This window comes from Colobus angolensis, unplaced genomic scaffold (genome assembly GCF_000951035.1).
Source record: "Colobus angolensis palliatus isolate OR3802 unplaced genomic scaffold, Cang.pa_1.0 Scaffold279, whole genome shotgun sequence".
NCBI classification, from domain to species: Eukaryota; Metazoa; Chordata; class Mammalia; order Primates; family Cercopithecidae; genus Colobus; species Colobus angolensis.
Window position 1 is genome coordinate 1,939,602 of NW_012116032.1, and position 16,610 is coordinate 1,956,211.

The 16,610-nt window shown below is 39.9% G+C and overlaps 1 protein-coding gene across 3 annotated transcripts in view; it reads left to right on the forward strand.

Moving 5' to 3' along the window:
• Positions 1 to 16,610, forward strand: part of ANK2 (ankyrin 2, neuronal) — a 583,270-nt gene that overhangs the window by 551,281 nt on the left and 15,379 nt on the right. For 2 of the 3 annotated variants that reach the window (XM_011948367.1, XM_011948366.1), the window contains 4 exons: positions 9,385 to 9,459; positions 11,929 to 12,060; positions 13,551 to 13,694; positions 16,018 to 16,303. In XM_011948367.1, coding sequence (XP_011803757.1) covers positions 9,385 to 9,459; positions 11,929 to 12,060; positions 13,551 to 13,694; positions 16,018 to 16,303 — 637 coding nt within the window. Of the gene's footprint in view, positions 1 to 1,654; positions 7,853 to 9,384; positions 9,460 to 11,928; positions 12,061 to 13,550; positions 13,695 to 16,017; positions 16,304 to 16,610 lie in introns of all 3 variants that reach the window. The other variant, XM_011948368.1, reaches the window with a different exon arrangement.

Sequence of the window (16,610 nt, forward strand, 5' to 3'; positions counted from 1 at the left end):
TAAAGTCCTAGGACAATGTAATTTACTACCAGATTATTGAAGTTGCCTTGAATGAGGCTTACCCTCATGTTAAAGCATTATTCAGATCTGGAATATTCACATATTCACATACTGTATCTCCTCAACAAACACAGATTCTCCCAAGAGAAGGCACTTTTGTTTATATGACATATCACATTGCCTTCATTGATCCCTTTTTTTAAGTGATTTTACTTTATTCTCTCACTTTCTTCTTCAGAACTACTCCATTTATTTAAATGGCCTCTTACTTTGCTCCCCGATACAAACTAGTAAGAATTAAAAATTAATTCATCCATATGGCTCAATTGTTAAAAAAAAAAAAAAAGAAAGATAAAAAATGTTACCATGTTGCTATAATGCCATGGATTTTCCTGAAGGATTTCTAGGTGTTTTGAGTGTTTCAAAAGTTTTAAATACAGACTCATGTTTGCTTTTGTTTTAAAGATAATCATTAGATAATTTTCATCTCGGTATAAACTAATCTCTAAAGAAGGGCTCTGTGGAAGGGATTCTTACCTGAAGTCTTTTTATGAGCACATTTTAGAAGAGTTTACTGAGTTTTCTTCCTTACCTTTAATGGGTATAAGACCCCACAACCTAAACCTCAAATATACCACCTTCAGCAGCTTATGCATGCTGAGGAGAAATAAGTACACTTTGCCACAGTAACATTTTACATATCTGTTCTAAATTCCTGCCATCCTCCTGCCCATGCGTTTCAGCAAGGCCGCCTCTCCCAGCAGTTTTACTCCACCTTTGCTTTGCATGGAAATAACTTGGCTTACATAAACTGTGTGTGTGTCCTGTGTGACTGTCTCTGACTTGGGTTGCCATGCATCACATTTTAACTTTGGACTCACTTATAAGTTTGATCACAATTGTTGTTTCTGTTGTTTTTCTTTCCTTTCCTTTATTTCCCTCCTTGGTCTTTCCATTCTGTGTCTAAACAAGGAGGTTACTCCAAGGAAAGGACCATGCCTCTTAGCACCAGACTGTTTGTTTCATTGTTAGGTGTGAATTTCCCTTAGATGAAATGCCGGTTTGCAGCTGATTCAGATATATTTTATATAGTCTTTGTATATTGGTAGAACTAAACATACTGAATTTCAGATTTTTATATGATTAAAAATGTATATACATACATCATTAGATGTTTTTCTGAGCTTGCTACTACTGGCTTTCTCCTAGAGGAAATCAACTTTCTGCAATTTCTAATGCTTTTTTTCTTATTTTTTTTCCATGGTTTTTTTTTTTTCAACGTTGATCTGTAACGTCTGAACAATCTTGAGATACCTCTGTGTAATTTCACTGCGTTCTTTGTTTTGATATGTAGTGATTTTTGTGTGTGTGTATGTCTTGTTTTAGCTTTGTTGTATGTGTGGATGTGCTACAAGTGAGAAAAATTAAGCAAGTTATTTCCTGCTCATTTTTCCTTTTCAGTTGTTTTTTTTCTGTTAGCCTTGCTTTGCTCTTGTACCCTGAGGCCTTGTGGATCTACCATTCCCAGCCCATTTTGTTGCCCCTCCCACCACCACCACAGGAAAAGACGCTGTGTCGTTTCAGTCCTGATTACATTTGCCAATATCTTTTTTGATTTCCATTTTACTTTCAATGTTTTTCATTCACATCAAAGATGATGAGACAGAATCTACAGAAACATCTGTCCTGAAAAGTCACCTCGTTAATGAAGTTCCTGTCCTAGCAAGTCCGGACTTGCTCTCTGAAGTTTCTGAGATGAAACAAGATTTGATCAAAATGACCGCCATCTTGACCACAGATGTGTCTGATAAGGCAGGTTCTATTAAAGTGAAGGAGCTGGTGAAGGCTGCTGAGGAAGAGCCAGGAGAGCCTTTTGAAATCGTTGAAAGAGTTAAAGAGGACTTAGAGAAAGTGAATGAAATCCTGAGAAGTGGAACCTGCACAAGAGATGAAGGCAGTGTGCAGAGCTCTCAGTCTGAGAGAGGATTAGTGGAAGAGGAATGGGTTATTGTCGGTGATGAGGAAATAGAAGAGGCTAGGCAAAAAGCACCTTTAGAAATCACTGAATATCCATGTGTAGAAGTTAGAATAGATAAAGAGATAAAAGGAAAAGTAGAGAAAGACTCAGAGCAGCTACAGACAGTTCAAGATAAGGCAGGGAAGAAATGTGAGGCTCTGGCTGTTGGCAAGAGCTCTGAAAAGGAAGGGAAAGACATACCCCCAGATGAGACACAGAGTACACAGAAACAGCACAAACCAAGCTTGGGAATAAAGAAGCCAGTAAGAAGGAAATTAAAAGAAAAGCAGAAACAAAAAGAGGAAGGTTTACAAGCTAGTGCAGAGAAAGCTGAACTTAAAAAAGGTAGTTCAGAAGAGTCATTAGATGAAGACCCAGGTTTAGCCCCTGAACCTCTTCCCACTGTCAAGGCCACATCTCCTTTGATAGAAGAAACTCCCATTGGTTCCATAAAGGACAAAGTAAAGGCCCTTCAGAAGCGAGTGGAAGATGAACAGAAAGGTCGAAGCAAGTTGCCCATCAGAGTCAAAGGCAAGGAGGACGTGCCAAAAAAGACCACTCACAGGACACATCCAGCTGCATCACCCTCTCTGAAGTCAGAGAGACATGCGCCAGGGTCTCCCTCCTCTAAAACAGAAAGACACTCTGCTCTTTCCTCTTCTGCAAAAACTGAAAGGCACCCTCCAGTATCACCATCAAGTAAAACTGAGAAACACTCACCTGTGTCACCCTCTGCAAAAACGGAAAGACATTCACCTATGTCATCTTCGAGTAAGACTGAGAAACACTCACCTGTATCACCCTCGACAAAAACTGAAAGGCACTCCCCTGTGTCATCTACAAAAACAGAAAGACACCCACCTGTTTCACCTTCAGGCAAAACAGACAAACGTCCACCTGTATCGCCCTCCGGGAGAACAGAAAAACACCCGCCAGTATCGCCTGGGAGAACAGAAAAACGCTTGCCTGTTTCACCGTCCGGAAGAACGGACAAGCACCAACCTGTATCAACAGCTGGGAAAACCGAAAAGCATCTGCCTATGTCACCTTCTGGCAAAACAGAAAAGCAACCGCCTGTGTCCCCGACTTCAAAAACAGAGAGGATCGAAGAAACCATGTCTGTTCGGGAGCTGATGAAGGCTTTCCAGTCAGGTCAGGACCCTTCTAAACATAAAACTGGACTCTTTGAGCACAAATCAGCAAAACAAAAGCAGCCACAAGAGAAAGGTAAAGTTCGAATAGAAAAAGAAAAGGGGCCGATACTAACCCAGAGAGAAACTCAGAAAACAGAGAATCAGACAATCAAACGAGGCCAGAGACTCCCGGTAACAGGCACGACGGAATCCAAAAGAGGAGTTCGTGCTTCCTCTATAGGAGTTAAGAAAGAAGATGCAGCTGGAGAAAAGGAGAAAATTCTCAGCCACAAAATACCTGAACCTGTTCAGTCAGCACCTGAAGGAGAAAGCCACAGAGAGAGTGAAGTCCCCAAAGAAAAGATGGCTGATGAGCAGGGAGACATGGATCTCCAGATCAGCCCAGATAGGAAAACCTCCACTGACTTCTCTGAGGTCATTAAGCAAGAGTTGGAAGACAATGACAAATACCAACAATTCCGCCTGAGTGAGGAGACAGAAAAGGCACAGCTTCATTTAGACCAAGTACTCACTAGTCCTTTCAACACGACATTTCCACTCGACTACATGAAAGATGAGTTCCTTCCAGCCCTGTCTTTACAAAGCGGTGCTTTAGATGGCAGTTCTGAAAGCCTAAAGAATGAGGGGGTAGCTGGCTCTCCGTGCGGCAGTCTGATGGAGGGGACCCCTCAGATTAGTTCAGAAGAAAGCTATAAGCATGAGGGCCTAGCAGAGACCCCTGAGACAAGCCCAGAAAGCCTTTCTTTCTCACCAAAGAAAAGTGAGGAGCAAGTTGGGGAAACAAAGGAAAGCACCAAGATAGAAACCACCACAGAAATTCATTCAGAAAAAGAGCATCCCACAACCAAAGACATTACTGCTGGTTCTGAAGAGCGAGGTGCCACAGTCACTGAGGTCTCGGAGGCCTCTACTGAGGGTTTTCAGAAAGAGACCACTCTAGGCTCTCCCAAAGACACAAGCCCTAAAAGAAAAGATGATTGCACAGGCAGCTGTAGTGTAGCATTAGCTAAAGAGACACCCACAGGACTGACTGAGGAGGCAGCCTGTGATGAAGGTCAACGTACCTTTGGTAGTTCAGCCCATAAGACACAAGCTGATAGTGAGGCTCAGGAATCCACAGCCGCCTCAGATGAGACAAAGGCCTCGCCGCTGCCTGAGGCTTCTGTAAAGACAGATACAGGAACTGAATCAAAGCCTCAGGGAGCCATTAGAAGTCCCCAAGGGTTAGAACTTGCACTCCCTAGCCGAGATAGCGAAGTCCTCAGTGCTGTGGCTGATGACTCATTAGCAGTGAGCCACAAAGACTCTCTGGAAGCTAGCCCTGTGCTAGAAGATAACTCTTCACACAAAACCCCTGATTCTCTGGAGCCAAGTCCTCTGAAAGAATCCCCTTGCCGTGACTCTCTGGAAAGCAGCCCTGTTGAACCAAAGATGAAGGCTGGAGTTTTTCCAAGTCACTTTCCTCTTCCTGCAGCTGTTGCCAAAACAGAACTCTTGATGGAAGTAGCCTCTGTGCGGTCCCGGCTACTCCGAGACCCTGACGGCAGTGCTGAGGATGACAGTCTTGAGCAGACATCGCTCATGGAGAGCTCAGGGAAGAGTCCCCTTTCTCCCGACACCCCCAGCTCTGAAGAAGTCAGCTATGAGGTTACACCCAAAACCTCAGATGTAAGTACACCAAAACCAGCTGTGATTCATGAATGTGCAGAGGAGGATGATTCAGAAAATGGGGAGAAAAAGAGGTTCACACCTGAAGAGGAGATGTTTAAAATGGTAACCAAAATCAAAATGTTCGATGAACTTGAACAAGAAGCAAAGCAGAAAAGGGACTACAAAAAAGAACCCAAACAAGAAGAATCCTCTTCATCCTCTGACCCAGATGCAGACTGTTCAGTAGATGTGGATGAACCAAAACATACGGGCAGTGGGGAGGATGAAAGTGGTGTCCCTGGGTTAGTAACTTCAGAGAGCAGGAAGGTGTCTTCCTCCTCAGAAAGTGAACCTGAGCTGACACAGCTAAAAAAAGGTGCTGACTCAGGCCTCTTACCAGAACCAGTGATTCGAGTACAACCTCCTTCACCACTTCCATCAAGCATGGACTCCAATTCCAGTCCAGAAGAAGTACAATTCCAGCCTATCGTTTCCAAACAATATACTTTCAAGATGAATGAAGAGACTCAGGAAGAGCCAGGTAAATCAGAAGAAGAAAAAGATTCTGAATCCCATTTAGCTGAAGACAGTCATGCTGTTTCCACTGAAGCTGCAGATAATTCTTTTGATAAGCTAAACAGAGACACTGATCAGCCAGAAATCTGTGGTGGCCATGGATGTGAAGCTATGAGTCCTAGCAGCTCAGCTGCTCCTGTCTCTTCAGGTCTGCAGAGTCCAACTGATGATGATATTGATGAACAGCCAGTAATCTATAAAGAATCATTAGGTCTCCAAGGCAGTCATGAAAAAGACACAGAAGGAGAAGAGCTTGATGTTTCTAGAGCAGAATCTCCACAAGCAGATTGCCCCAGTGAAAGCTTTTCACCTTTGTCCTCTTTGCCTCATTGTTTGGTATCTGAAGGAAAAGAGTTAGATGAAGACGTATCCACCACATCTTCTATTCAAAAAACAGAAATCACAAAAACTGATGAAACATTTGAGAACTTACCAAAGGACTGCCCCACTCAAGACTCATCCATTACTACTCAGACAGATAGATTTTCCATGGATGTTCCTGTGTCCGACCTAGCTGAGATGGATGAAATCTATGATCGCCAAATAACTAGCCCTTATGAAAATGTCCCTTCCCAATCTTTTTTCTCTAGTGAAGAAAGCAAAATCCAAACAGATGCAAATCACACCACAAGTTTTCACTCTTCTGAAGTGTATTCTGTTACCATCACATCCCCTGTTGAAGACGTTGTGGTGGCAAGCTCCTCTAGTGGAACTGTTTTAAGCAAAGAATCTAATTTTGAGGGTCAAGACATAAAAGTGGAACCCCAACAAGAAAGTACCTTGTGGGAAATGCAATCAGACAATGCCTCTTCATCTTTTGAGCCTACTGTGTCAGCTACAACAGCCGTTGTTGGTGAACAAATAAGCAAAGTCATCATCACAAAAACTGATGTGGATTCTGATTCTTGGAGTGAAATTCGGGAAGACGATGAAGCCTTTGAGGCTCGTGTGAAAGAGGAAGAACAAAAGATATTTGGTTTGATGGTAGACAGACAATCACAGGGTACCACCCCTGACACCACTCCTGCTAGGACCCCAACTGAAGAGGGGACCCCAACAAGTGAGCAAAACCCATTTCTGTTTCAGGAAGGAAAATTGTTTGAAATGACCCGAAGTGGTGCCATTGATATGACCAAAAGGTCCTATGCAGATGAAAGTTTTCACTTTTTCCAAATTGGTCAAGAATCCAGGGAAGAGACTCTCTCTGAAGATGTGAAAGAAGGGGCTACTGGGGCTGAGCCCCTACCGCTGGAGACATCAACTGAATCACTAGCACTTTCAGAATCAAAAGAAACAGTGGATGATGAGGCAGACTTACTTCCAGATGACCTGAGTGAGGAAGTAGAGGAAATACCTGCTTCGGATGCTCAACTTAACTCTCAAACGGGGATTTCAGCCTCCCCTGAAACACTGACAAAAGACGCTGTTAGTGTAGGGACCAAGGACCTCCGCACCATGCAAACGGGTGATATATCTCCTCTGTCTGGTGTAAAGCAGATATCCTGCCCCGACTCTTCTGAGCCAGTTGCACAAGTCCAGTTAGATTTTTCCACAGTCACCAGGTCTGTTTATTCAGATAGGGGTGGTGATTCTCCCGATTCTTCCCCAGAAGAACAGAAATCAGTAATCGAAATTCCTACTGCACCCATGGAGAATGTGCCTTCTACTGAAAGCAAATCTAAAATTCCTGTAAGGACTATGCCCACTTCCACCACAGCACCTCCATCTGCAGAGTATCAGAGTTCCCTTTCTGAAGATTTGCTATCCAGTGTAGAGGAGGAAAATAAGGAGGATGAAGCAAAACCAAAGTCCAAACTCCCTGTCAAAGTACCCCTCCAAAGAGTTGAACAGCAGCTCTCAGATCTAGACACCTCTGTCCAGGAGACAGTGGCTCCTCAGGGACAGGACATGATAAGCATCGCACCAGATACTAGAAGCAAATCTGAATCTGATGCTAGTTCTTTGGACTCAAAGACCAAATGCCCAGTAAAAACCAGAAGTTACACTGAGACAGAAACAGAGAGCAGAGAGAGGGCAGAGGAACTTGAGTTAGAATCAGAAGAAGGGGCCACAAGACCAAAGATACTTACATCCCGATTGCCAGTTAAGAGCAGAAGCACCACATCTTCCTGCAGGGGGGGCACAAGCCCCACAAAAGAAAGTAAAGAGCATTTCTTTGACCTTTACAGAAATTCCATAGAATTCTTTGAGGAGATTAGTGATGAGGCTTCCAAGTTAGTGGATAGGCTGACGCAGTCAGAGAGGGAGCAGGAACTAGTTTCAGACGATGAAAGTAGTAGTGCCCTGGAAGTATCAGTAATTGAAAATCTGCCACCTGTTGAGACCGAGCACTCAGTTCCTGAGGACATCTTTGACACAAGGCCCATTTGGGATGAGTCTATTGAGACTCTGATTGAACGCATCCCTGATGAAAATGGCCATGACCATGCTGAAGGTATTTGCCAGCCACTGGGATTCCCTGTGCTACGCATGTCATAAAATTGATATAGTTTTTTTGTATGTTTGTTTTATTTGATGATTTGTGTCTCATTTTCTTTAAGCTTTCTGTAGTGGCTAATGTGTTTGTGTAAGCCCTTTGTGTTTTGTGCTTTCTTTGTATACTCTTGTCTAAGAAAACAATCTCAAGATTGAGTAATGAGAATGCTTATGGAAAACATAAACATAATAACCAGGCAACAGTGATCTTGCCTTTCTTTAGCCTCTGCACGTAATAAGGCCATGCGAGCTTTGAGTTTTGTTGTTCTGAAGTCCCAAGCTTAGACCCAAATTAAGCACTTTTGCACATGAATATATTGTATTTTGTTTCATAGTATGAAGACTCATTGCTTTTCTTCTTACCTTTGCATACTTTAAAATAATTTTTACTTACAATTTTGTAATCATTAGGAAGCCATTTGCTTGAGAAGATTTCACATAACATGAAATTCTAATTGTTGTGGATCTGTTTTTGATTCAGAAAGGTTGGATTTCAGATACCGTTGGTAAATACTTTAAGCAAACAAACCTAAGGTAAAAATATGCTTTTCATTTATGTGGTAGATGAATGGAGAATGTACTCTAATTAGATGCAGCAGACAACAAAAACTCAAACTTTGCACAGTTTAAGTTGACTGTGAGGGGATGATGGCTCTTTGACTTATGAAAAAGGAAACCATAGATGGCTTTGAAAAGTAGCCTGTGTTCTTCCAATATCTCTACAATGAAGACTGTCATTCTTAAATTGAGGTTATACAAAATTTCCTATACCGTGGTCTAAAATGCTGCCCATCAATCAGTGGGAGTTAAACATGAATGGGAAAATTATACTTTATAGGGGTGAGTAGTATATAAACTTAATAGCAAGAAGGCAGAAACTTTGCCCCAAAGACATATATGCATACAGATACAATATACACATATAAATGCATATGCTTTTATCCCTGTTTCTCCAAGGTCACCAGGACCAAATGCTGTTTCTGGCCACACTAATCAGGATGGCCTGATCAACTCATGATCAACATCTCTTGTGAATCCCTGCTGTGTTTCCTTTCAGAAATGACCTAGAAAAGATCTGTCCCTCCACAAGCAATAATAGGAGGTCCTAGCCAATTGCTTCACTTCTGCATCGCATTTATGATTTCTCTGGTGTTTCATGAACAAGATGGTGGTCTTCTTGGTGGGCAGTATTCTCTCCAATAATTTAAAAGAAAAGTCATAAGATTAGTTGAAATCAGAAACTTATATAATTATGTCTAGTAACTAGTCTTGATTAAAGAGATATGGAAGCAGATGGTTTTCATGATTCATATTAGATCTATTCCCCATTCCACCCCGGAAATCAGACATGCAATATGATCTGAAATGTAGTATCCAGTTTGTGCTTTCAAATATTTGGAGAAGTGACTTCCTTTCTTTGAATGAATCAGTACTGTGGTTCCTCTCCTGTCATAGACAACCTTTGGCCATTCTGTTTTTGACCTTCTCCAGATCCACAGGATGAGCAGGAACGGATCGAGGAAAGGCTGGCTTATATTGCTGATCACCTTGGCTTCAGCTGGACAGGTAAAAAGAATGTGACCCAGGTTTTCAACAAAACCTGACATAGATGCATCAGTCAAGTGTCATTCACAGCATAAAAGGTACCCCCCACTTTCTTGAGAAAGAATATATGAAAAGAAGAATAAACTAAGTACTAGAAAACCTGGGCTCTGCATCAGCTAATGGTATATATGGCCCAGGGCAGGCCTTTTATCATTTCTGAGATTTAGAATAATATAACTTTCCATTAGAAGATTTAGAGAATATACCCACCTTCAGGAACCTCCTTTGGCAGTTGTGAATATCTAAATTTGGGGGAGATTATTATATTTCAAGATAATTTTTAGATGTAATTTTTATCATATTTAATGTGAGATTTAACCAAGGCTCCTTCTTTTATATACCTTATGTCAAAAATCTTCATAGTAGACAACACTAAAATTTGCTTTGAGTAAGTGTTAAAGCACACATGAATGAGATATTTCACTAACATTTTTGAGAGATGAGAGTGTTTATGTGTAGAATTTTTATGTTAATAATTTATTAAGGAAAAGTTAATTCTAAAATCAATATACTTTATTTACACATTATGATTTGTAGGTTTTAAAAACTATACATTTTCATCTACCTGTGACTTAACCTATTAAAACAAGATTGTCAGTCTGGCTTTTTTGTTTTAGTCTTTTTTTTTTTTTTTTAATATCACTTGTGACTACTTCAAAGAGATAAACGTTGTAAAATAATATTCTTCTCCTTCCCATTTCTTAGATTTGGTGATGAATAGGAGCCCATAATACTCATAAACATAACTGATAATTTAGAGTACATGACTGAAAACAGGAGAAGTGGCCACTTTCTCACTTTTAATAATCTTAAAGTAATTCTTACATACTGATCAGACTTAACTAATTTGGGGATTTAGGGAAGAAAATGATACCAAACTATCCCTGATTGCCTTACTAGATAACGTTCAGAATTATTTATTTTGCTCTTTAAATATCTTTGTATCCATACCTACATAGTAAATGCAATATGTATATATTTGGTAAAAATTCACATCCTACCACCATATAGAATGATGTAAAATGAAAAATAAATATGACTCTCACACCTACATCTGTCTTCCAACCGTGTGCCTCAGAAATAACTGCTAATACCTTCTCATGCTTTTAGAAAAAGTATACAGTGCCTCTATTTATGCCTATTATTTAAAAGTAAGAAAAGTTTTACCGAATAATATTCCTCATAAATAGTGTTAACATATACATATGTATTTCATTCTTTTAAGTGGGTATTTAATTCCACTATATGGAGGTTCCATAATTTTATCAATGGCCTTTGTTGATGGGCTTTAGGTGGTTTCCTGGTGATGGCAGTAAATATTCTTGTGCTTTGGTATATTTCTGTGAGTATATCTATAGGGCATATTATAAGTAGAATTGCTGGGAAAAAGATACATATATTTTTAATTTTGAAAGATATTGTCAAATTGCTTTCAAAAGAAGTCACCCTATTTACACACCCACACACACATACGCACACCCCATAATGTATAAGCATCCATATGTAATGGTTTTTTTGTTTGTTATTTTGTTTGTTTTGTTTTGTTTTATTTTATTGAGACAGGATCGTGCTCTGTTGCCTAAGCCAGAGTGTAGTGGCACAATCATAGCTCACTGTAACCTCAAACTCGCAGGCTCAAGTGATCCTCCTGGCCCAGCCTCCTGAGTAGCTAGAACCTCAGGCAAACACTACCATACCCAGCTAATTTGTTAAAATTATTTTTTGTAGAAATGGGGTCTCACTATATTGCCCAGGCTAGTCTTGAGCTTCTGGCCTCAAGCAATGCCTACCACCTCAGTCTCCTAAAGTTCTAGGATTACAGGCGTGAGCTACTGGGCCCACCCAACCTATATGGAATGTTAATAGTAGAATTCAAAGGAAAACCTTGTGTCTTCTTCCCTGGATCAGTTAATGCTTCCTCGACCTCTTATTCACCTGACATGAAGTCAAAGACAGGCATTTATCCAACCACCATAATATAGCCACAGCTAGTATTTATCAAAGTATCCAGAAACAGGATTTATAATACTCAAAACATCACCTATGTTAATTAAAGGGAGAAATGTTTTCTTTCTCTTGTTATCAGTCATTTATTTTCCATTATCTTACTTAAAAGCATAAGCAAGTATTAATGATCTCGTTTGCATTTTGGAATCAAATGGGCCTGAATTATGCATATCTTATCATCACTGCCTCATACTTATTTTCACTATGCAGTGATCAATTCTATACCCAGTTTTAGGGGAAAAAATCCACAATTAGTACTAGAAGAACAAAGGCACATAAGAGTCACTTCTAATATGTAGAAATTAAAGAACCCAAATACTCACCACAATATAAAGAACACATCATTTACAAAATTACAAAACAAGGTGTAGAGACTGAAACCTTGAAGTTAATGTGTTTACAAAGTAGTATTTTATCTTCTAGAATTAGCAAGAGAACTGGATTTCACTGAGGAGCAAATTCATCAAATTCGAATTGAAAATCCCAACTCTCTTCAAGACCAGAGTCATGCACTGTTGAAGTACTGGCTAGAGAGGGATGGGAAACACGCTACAGGCAAGTGGGGAACTATATGTGTGTTGGGCTAAAGTTGGACATGTCTTACTCAACAACCGCATCTTGCAAATTCGGTAAAACAGTAAAGAAACAAATGCCATTAATCCACAGTACAGCAGGTCCTTCAGTAATATCATTTTGTTCAATGTCATTTCCTTATAACGTTGATGAGAAAAAGAATTAATTCCCAGCAAGGCCTCTGTCTGTGTATAGTTTATGTATCCTCCCCATGTCCGTGTGGCTTTTTCCCCAGTACTCCAGTTTCCTCCCGCATCTCAAAGATGTGTATATCAGTTTCACTGGTGTTTCTACATTATCCCAGTCTGAGTGAGTGTGGGTGTGTGTGAATGCCCCCTGCAATGGGATAGCATCATCTCCCAGGTTGGTTCCCATGCAAAGGGTTCTGAGCTGCTGGGTTAAGTTCCAGCCACTTGAGACCCTGAACTGAGTAAGGGGGTTGGGAAAAGAATGAATGGATTAATACAAATTATTGTCAAATAAAAATGTGTACAGTGTATGATAATTATACAAGTGCATGAAATAAATGATGCCTTAGGAAAGTACTCAGCGAGCCCACCATATTTGTTATTGTTTGTTTACGAACGGCATGGTGGGAGAAGGTGCTCCTTACAATTTTCACTTTGCGAAGATTTATTCCCTGATTGAACCCCACCACCACTATGACTGCCATCACTCACTGGTCCCTCAAAAATTGAATAATTATCTTACTTATGTTTATTAATCTTTCTTAAATGTATGTGTAACTCACTTTCACTTCAGTGTTTAATATTAAAAGTATTTGGGCTTTTATTTTGAATTTTGGCCGTGTTTTTGTGACCAGAACACTGTTTTCTAAGAATCTGTCAATGATGTTGAGTGAGAACTTAGTGAACTACTATAAGCAAATGAGAACAAGCTACTGTCACTTCTAAAGCATGCATGTTGCATAAAAACTCTTGCACAATATGTGTATGAACAGCATTAAATAACAGCCCTCACTTCTAACAGTAATGTTATTCAAACCGCAATATTTTTAAAATATTGATAAGTGGACACAATTGCTTTATTTAGCATTGTTTCACTGGTAGTGCATTACCTTCTGTTTCTGCTTCCTTTACTCATAAATAACATCCAGTCTATTTTTATCATTCCTTTTCTTTACATTCTTCTGAGTAGGATTGTCAGATTTAGCAAATAAAAACAGAAGTGTGCCCAGTTAAATTTAATTTGTTTTTTATCTGAAATTCAGGTATGGTGGGTGTCCTGTATGTTATCTGACAATTCTACTTTTAGGACTTGTGCCCATGCTGTGCCACTTTTTTTAATATGCATATCTCTTTTGTCTGTTGGCTTATTTTTACAAAGACTTTTAATTAGGCTTTGATTTTTTTTTCTGTACAGATATCAAAAATTGAGTGAGGCAGTTAAGTGAAAGAGATTTCTAAGAGTACCTCTCGGAAGTAATAAATGCTCTTTCTCTAATATGTCAGATACGAACCTCATTGAATGTCTCACCAAGATCAACCGAATGGATATTGTTCATCTCATGGAGACCAACATAGAACCTCTCCAGGAGCGCATCAGTCATAGTTATGCAGAAATTGAACAGACCATTACACTGGATCATAGTGAAGGTCAAACTGTGTGTGTGTGTGTGTATGTATTGTGTCTGTGTGTGGTTAATTGAGGCACTGGACCTATGTCTTTTTTTTTTTTTTTTTTTTTCAGAAGGTAGACCATGGCCTATGGTGATCATATGTTCTTTTCCTTGCTACCCGGAGGCTTTCCTCCCTGTTTTACACACCCTCCCACCTCCACTTCATGCTCATTCTTTGTTATTTCACAGATAACAAAATGATCCATAGAAGTCCCTTTCCTCAGTTCCATGGTGGCACTTCTTACACTTGTATTTTTTTACGCTACCTTAGCCACGCATTTCTACTAGGACTATATCACTACCAGTGACTGTACATTTCCTCTTTTACTTCTGCACCAATAGTGCTTCAGACCCTCGGGGACCTCCAGCCATTGGCCCTACCACATTTTCAGTATTAAAGTTTCCCTAACCTGTTCTCATTTGTTTGTGGTCTCTAACACTGTTTTTTTTTTTTTTTCTCTCTCTCTCATCTCTATTTTACATGTTGTCTTTTTCCTTCAAACCTCCAACACTGTCTCTTTTCTTTCTTTATACCCAGCTGATGACCAGGCTTCCTATTTCTTAGAAAATATAGGAATAATCAGAAGCAAATGTCTATATTTTTCCACCACAAATCTACCAACACGAGTGCATCTCAATACATGTACTTACTCTACCTTCCATCCTATTAAAATGGATAAAACTTCCTCACTTTGCTAAAGCTATCATCTCTTGTTTTGTACTAGATTTCATCTCCTTTTGCCCAATCAGAGACTCCATTCCTGCAAGTATCCATTTTGGCTCCCTACCACTAGACCATACCCAACAGCATTAAACCATGCTTTAATAGATCCCATCTTTAAAAACAAAACAAAGCAAATAACTCCTTTTACCCTATATGTCCCCCCTGTATTACTGCTGTTACTCTGTCCATTTCATAGGAAACCTCTTAAAGGAATAGTTTGAATTTCTTGTCTCTGCTTCCTCTCTTCCCATTCCTTCTAGAACTCTCTGTAATTCACTCTAATCAATCTTATAAAATTCACCTATTGTTTCCTCATTGTCAAGTCTAGCAGGCAGTTCTCATTCTTCAACTTACTTTGCCACTGAGTAACATTTGACATGAATAGTGAAGCCTTTCTTCTTAAAACATTTTCTTTACTTAAATTTCATGACATTCTCGCTGCTTCTTCTTCTTCTTTTTTTTTTTCTACTTTCCTGGCTGTTTCTCCTCACTCTTTCTTTTCTGTGGCAGTTTACTTCTCATGGATATGAATGATGATGTATCTTAGTGTTGGGCAAGAGCCTCACAGCTTGTCTTCATCTCCCACCTCTCTCCTTATCGCACTGGTCCTGCACGCCTGGCCTCCCTGCATTCCTCTGCATTCTCCTGTTTCAGGGCCCTGGTATTTTCTGCTTCCTCCACCCTAGCATGTTCTTTCCTCAGATCAACATATACCTTTTTCTCTCACTTTATTTAGGTCACTGCTCAAATGTCACCTCCTAAGCAGAGCCTTTCCTGACAAGTCTATTTAAAATACTAGCCCCATTTATCCTCTACCTTTATCCTGGTTTGCTTTTCTCCCAATATTTATCATAAATATATATCTGCAGAGATGCAAGTTCAGTGAGGACAGAAGCTTTTTCTATCTTGTTCACTGCTATGTATCCAGCATCTAAGCAGCACATACTACGTAGTTGATGCTCAATATATATCTGTTGAATAAGTGAGTCAATAGATGAATGCCAGTCACTCTACTAAACATCTTTCAATGACTCCTCATTTCCCTGGATATAATGAAATTTCTTAGCCTGTCATAAAAGACTCTACATAAAAAGAGTACTATCCTCATAGGCTAGAGTGAGGATTAATCAAGTTAATACTTGCAGTGCACTTGGAACGGTGCCTAACACAGAATACATTTTCAGTATGTATTAGCTATTATTTGTTATGATGATTATTAACTGTACTCTTCTTACTCTTCAGCTTCTGTGCTTTGACTATCTCAGTTCATTCCCACTTACCATTAGGTCTCCTTGGCTTGTAGCACACTCTGCATTTTCTTTCCAAATTCTAACCCCATGTTAGGTGCTCCCACACTCATTGACTGGCACCTATGACCCAGTTGCTCTGCATTGGAATTGACTCTTACTTGCATGGACTCTTCTACATGATCAGTATCTTGAAGGTGGACGCAGTGTCTTCTTCATCTTTGTAATCCATCAGCCCATCTCAGGATGTAGCACATAGTAGTTACTTAATAAATATCCATTCAATATAGGTACGCTTCAACTAAATACTTAAATCATTCTCCCTTTAGGGTTCTCGGTACTTCAAGAGGAGTTATGCACTGCACAGCACAAGCAGAAAGAGGAACAAGCTGTTTCTAAAGAAAGTGAGACCTGCGATCACCCTCCTATCGTCTCAGAGGAAGACATTTCTGTTGGTTATTCCACTTTTCAGGATGGCATCCCCAAAACTGAGGGGGACAGCTCAGCAACAGCACTGTTTCCCCAAACTCACAAGGAGGAAGTTCAACAGGATTTCTCAGGGAAAATGCAAGACCTGCCTGAAGAGTCATCTCTGGAATATCAGCAGGAATATTTGTGAGTTTCCAAAGAAGGCCTGTCAAATGTAATACCAAATAAACAGGCTAATGTGGATGCCAGGCATATATAAGCATAACTAGTTTTTAAATAATTTTAAAATGACCCTACCAGTCACAAGTGCCAGAGCTAAAGGAAAAACAAAAGCATTATCATGTAAGAGACATAAATTGTGACACTGTTTGGGGCACAGACCTACAAGAACCAACTTCCAGAGCTGTGACTTTGAACAAGTCCTTAAGTGCTTTGAATCTCCATTTCCACATCTGTAAATTATAGTAATAATACACACTTGACTCATCTCACA